Source organism: Mesitornis unicolor, unplaced genomic scaffold (genome assembly GCF_000695765.1).
Source record: "Mesitornis unicolor isolate BGI_N332 unplaced genomic scaffold, ASM69576v1 scaffold50597, whole genome shotgun sequence".
NCBI classification, from domain to species: Eukaryota; Metazoa; Chordata; class Aves; order Mesitornithiformes; family Mesitornithidae; genus Mesitornis; species Mesitornis unicolor.
The window spans coordinates 15,551-20,527 of NW_010196780.1; the positions used below are offsets into that span (position 1 = coordinate 15,551).

The following is a 4,977-nucleotide window of genomic DNA, read 5'->3' on the forward strand; positions in this document are numbered from 1 at the left end:
TATTTGATATTGGTCTCTTTCCACCAAGCAAAAAGGAAAGAGCTGAAAAACTATGATCTCTGTTAAAACATTTACTGATGTGTAAGGGACTCAACTGAGATGAGGAACTGTGCAATTCATGAGCCCTTATTTTTGCTTACAGGTCATTTTGCTTGGCTGGTGGGGAAATCAAGAATGAAGCACAAGGTCATGCCCCCCGCTGTCACTGGAGCACCAGAATTTGACAGAACATTTCGTGCGCAGTAAGTCCGGAAACAATGAATAACAATCCAGTCCAGAAGATGAGCAAAAACATTATCTTAAAACATTACATTTTTCTCTGCACCTGTTGCTCAAACAAAAAAAAAAAGAATGAACAGATTGCTTTTCAAATGGTTCAGCTATTGATTTAATGATGATGGGGATAAGTTCAGCTCATTTAAAAGCGTGACAGCTCAAATTCTGATCAAACCAGGCAATCAGATTACCCAGACCTAAGCAGAGGCTGAGAGCTGTAACTTTGGCAGTGCAAATGTTCTGGATTTAGGAAGCTGTGCTGTTAGCTCTTGGACTGTAGCTAACACCAAACACGTGGAAGACAAGAGCAGAGAAACCTCTGCCTTCACAGTGGACAACTGCAGGACAGCCTGTCCAAGAAGACAGCGTTTTCCTAATGGGATTCAGTTTGTGATTAGCTAATGACCCTATGCAAAAATATTAATATTTATTTCAAACAATCCCATCTGCTGTAACTGTAGTTGTAGTGGATAACAATCACAAGATAACATTAACTTTAGAGGCAACAAAATGAGGCCAAAGCTGATTCTCCCTTAAGATCCCACCTGTAGTCCTTTTCCTTTCCAGACTAATGTTCTTACAAATTTATTCTGCAGACAAAACTGTGTGGAGTTTTACCCAATATTCCTTACTGCCCTCTGGACTGCAGGATGCTTTTTTAATCAAGGTAAATAATTCATTGTTTTCACGGACTAAGAAGATTTATGTAAGTTTTTAAAACATTTTTGTTTTATTGGGAGGTAAATGACTGTAGACATCTCTTAACTTTTAATTGCATTACCTTAGCATAGCATTCCTAGAAGAATGCTCAGTGACACTGAAATCCCTACTTAGTCATGGCATTTCACATGGCCCAACCAGCTTTTACTTCTCTCTGCAAACCAAGGAGCCAGTACATGGCACATTTATCACACAGTCAGTCGATTTTCAGCGTGAATCATTCAGAAAAGCAGCTCCCAGATGCTTCCCACTAACACTGATTTGCACATTATGGGACAGTTCCCAAAGGACATCAAACATAGCTGTCGTTCCTGGGGAGAAGGCAGTCTGGAAAGGCTCAGGTCAGAGCACCCATCCGTGTGGCTGGAGCCCTGGCTGAGGGAGAGGAAGCTCAAGACAACAAGGCTTTGGGTTTTTGCATTCCAGAGGAGCAACATCACCCTTGGGCTCATCCATCAGTTCTGGGATGCAGCACTGAGCACTGAAGTGCTGTCTTAACAGTGGCACCTCCAGCCATAGATATTGTACTTCAGATAGGCAGCGAGGACACATGAAAACCTGTTATGTTTCCTCAGGCACCTAGCAAGGAGTGAGTTTTTTGGCCAGATGTTCTGAACTCAGATGCCACAGAGCCTTCACACCTCTCACAACGGGTCTGTGATGCCTGCTGGCAGTGATGGGGTGGACTCTCATAGAGCCAGAACTTGTGACAGAGCCTAACTTGTGCACTCTGCTGTATTAACCCTTCCCCAGCAGATGTTTTAGAAGCATGAAGTCTGTGGAGAAAGGCTAACTAACTCATGCCCACTATACCTCTCCTTCCTGAACAGCCAGCTTTCTTCTCCATTTCCCATGTTTGCTCCAAAATAGTAATTTTGGTTTGGCTCTATCTGATAGCCAGAGTTCTATCTCCATTGAAAATCCAATGTAGATCCAAAGTAGCACCACTTAAGTCAACGATTAGGATATAAGATAGCACATGTGGTCATAGATAGACACCTGAGGAAAATCACAGCTGCTAACAAGCAATATATGTGCTGTTACATGTAAGCAAAAAAGAGATTATGTTAACCTCCCCTTTAAGTAATTTTTTCAGCTGAGCATCTCCATAGGCATTTTTACAGGAGTTAATCCAGAACACGGTAAAGGCTGTCCCCTCTGTAATACTCACTTGTGTAGTCTGAAAGAACACAAAATTAACCAGCGCGGCTTAGTCCTGGATAACACCACTGACCCACACACCCCGCTCCATCTATCAAACAGAAGTAACTTTATACCCTTCCCACAGGGAGGTCAGAAAGCCAACTTCACTACAGCTTCCTCTCATGTCCTTGGATAAAAGCTGCTATATAAATGCAAATCAGGTTATTAACAACATAAATAAGATTCTTTTTCCAAAACAAACACTCTCCTTTAACACAAACTGCTGTAACAATACAAAATGACAGCCTGGGTCAAACCACAGTGCTCTGACCCACTGTCCTGTCTCCAGGATAACCACCAAACTGGGCTGGGGTGTGTGTGTACCAATTCCTGTCAGTTCTTGAGATCTCCTTCACAGGGAATGCTTTTAGGTGTTTTTGCATGCTTATGGCCACCCCTATCTATAAACCTGTATCAAGAGCCTCCTGTAGTGAGTATTTAAGAAGAAATACATCTTCTTTGGATGATTCTTTCCCAAGATAACCTCCCAGGATATGGGTAGTTATGAAAATCCCCAGAGCCATACAACTAGAAAACATAACTAAAGTGGTTAACTGTCTACAATCCTCATTTTTTTCAGATTTCTAACTGCTTTTTCCCTCCCTGTTAACCTTTTCTTTCTTAGAATTAGCATCCCTCCTGGGTGTGTTGTACGTGTTTACCCGCTACAAGTACTTCCATGGCTATGTGCAGTCTGTAAAAGGCAGGTAAGGAGTCCCCAGCTGAGGTTAAAAGCTCCAGGCTGAGGTCTGGGGCTGGGCTGAGACGCAAGGGCAGGCAGTGGTTAGTGATTGTCATAGAACACAACGTGTGTGAGGTGTCAGCAAGAGGTCTGAGGAGGAAACCTCAGGGAAGGGGCTGGTTGCTACAGCAGGAGCCCAGGTTAGGATGTGCTTGTGCTACGGACCACGAGACAGAAGAGGTTTGATTCTCACCTTGTTGTACTGAGCGTGCTGGCAGCCAGGCTGGGAGAGGCCTGAAAACAGCAGCAGTTTTGTGGCTCAGGACTGCTGTAGGATGGGAGACTGCTCAGGCACAGTGCCTGCCTGTCTGCCGTTCTCATTTTTGAAATGAAAATCCTGCCTGTCTGCTGTTCTCATTCCTCTTCAGTTGGTCGCATTAAGACCTTTACTCCAGCCACACAAAATACACTGAAGGAAGCAAGCACATCCGGCCTTGGAGGCTGATGAACTTTCACCAACCAGATAAGACAGCACAGTTTCAGATAAGCAGACGTTAATGAATGTTAAGTGCATGGCACCTTCTAATGTGAACTCTGCTTCAACAAGCATGCACACTGGCAAAACACCTCTCCACTATGTACACCCAAACACAGAGTTTATTTCTTCTTTCACTGAAGCCACTGCACTATCTTCTGTGTCCTGACCCAAGGTTCTTCTTCCAGCACACACATTAATCTTAGAAATAAAGTAGCATACTATATGCTTGTCATAAAATTAAAAGACTTGAGATGTCTGTTTCTAGAGGAAGATACAAAACCATCAGGCTATTTTGCAGTGAATAATCCCGCAGCAGTTAAAGACTGTGCTACAGAGCTGCTTCCCATAGCTTGTGTACTGATGTTATCATTCTCCTTCACCGCAGTCTCCACCGATCCTTTACCCTCTTTGGAAAGGCTGTTGCTTAAGAGAAGGCAGATGCTATGTTTTTCCCAGAGCAAATACACAGAGATAATCTGTTATCTCCCAGTAAGAGATGCAGTAATTCAAATGATGCAATGAACACCAACCAGAAGACTAGCAACTATTAAGGAAGTTCAGAGAGCAAAGCAGTCTAAATAAATGATCAAGCAGAGCATAATGTGTGGATGGGAAGCTCCCTGCTCACAGGTGCCCAAAAGTCAAGCTCTGTGTTTCAGAGCTGAAGGGGTCTCCCAGCCTCTTCTGTGGGAGCTTTCCATTTTGTACAAATAACCTGACCCTCTTCCATCCCCAGCGAGTGCCCTAATTGCTTTTAGGACTTTTTAGGATCGACACACTTCCTTTCTGGTTCAAAATCCATCTCTGGGTCAAAGTGATAAGCAGAAGCAGACATCCCAGCTCAGTGGAGAGTACCTGACCCACAGGTGTGGATGTAAGAGGCACACACACCTCTCCCTCAGCCCCAAAGGCTTCTCTCGCACATCTACAGCTGCAGTGAGGTGCTCAAGCTTGTCTGAGGCTTTACCTGCAGGTCTTCATGTCATGGGACAAGTCAGCTCATCCTGGATCAAAGTCCCAACTTCCACCTGAATATTTAGAAACACTGGGGGAGTTCTCCCATAGAGAAGATATTGGGGATCTCTCTTCTCCCTAGCAAAAGTCACATGCGGGAGTGGTTTATTACCACGTTACAGCAGGAATCCTTTCTGATTCTACACATCTCTTCCTAATTGGTGTGGACAAGCAGTTTCACTGTAAACACGCCACGTAACAGCTCGTAACAGTATTTTTCTGCTTTCCATTTCCAGGTCAACAGGTTTTTATTTGAATTTGATGATTCTGATTTGCCTGATAACCCTGGGTGCAGCTGGAATTGTCAGCAGCTTTCTGGATGAGTACCTGGACTTCAGCATTATGAAGAAATTACGTAAATTGTTCTGAAGACCGTTTTTGTTTGGTTGGGGTTTTTTAAAATAAATAAACAATGTGGATGCTTACCCTGAGCACCAAACAGATAAGCTGCATGTGAATAAAGCATCAGAGCTCTTTCCTAACAGCCCATTGCCATGTAAGGTGCATGCTTCTCCTCAGCTGTTTGCGACTTCTCCTTTCCCTA

At 43.8% G+C, this 4,977-nt stretch overlaps 1 protein-coding gene across 1 annotated transcript in view; it reads left to right on the forward strand.

Moving 5' to 3' along the window:
• The window catches only part of MGST2 (microsomal glutathione S-transferase 2), a 9,569-nt gene extending 4,767 nt beyond the window's left edge, over positions 1-4,802 (forward strand). Inside the window, exons 2-5 of the mRNA XM_010188584.1 lie at positions 143-242; positions 873-943; positions 2,825-2,906; positions 4,670-4,802. Coding sequence (XP_010186886.1) covers positions 143-242; positions 873-943; positions 2,825-2,906; positions 4,670-4,802 — 386 coding nt within the window. The remainder of the gene's footprint in view (positions 1-142; positions 243-872; positions 944-2,824; positions 2,907-4,669) is intronic.
• Positions 4,803-4,977: the final 175 nt, after the last annotated feature.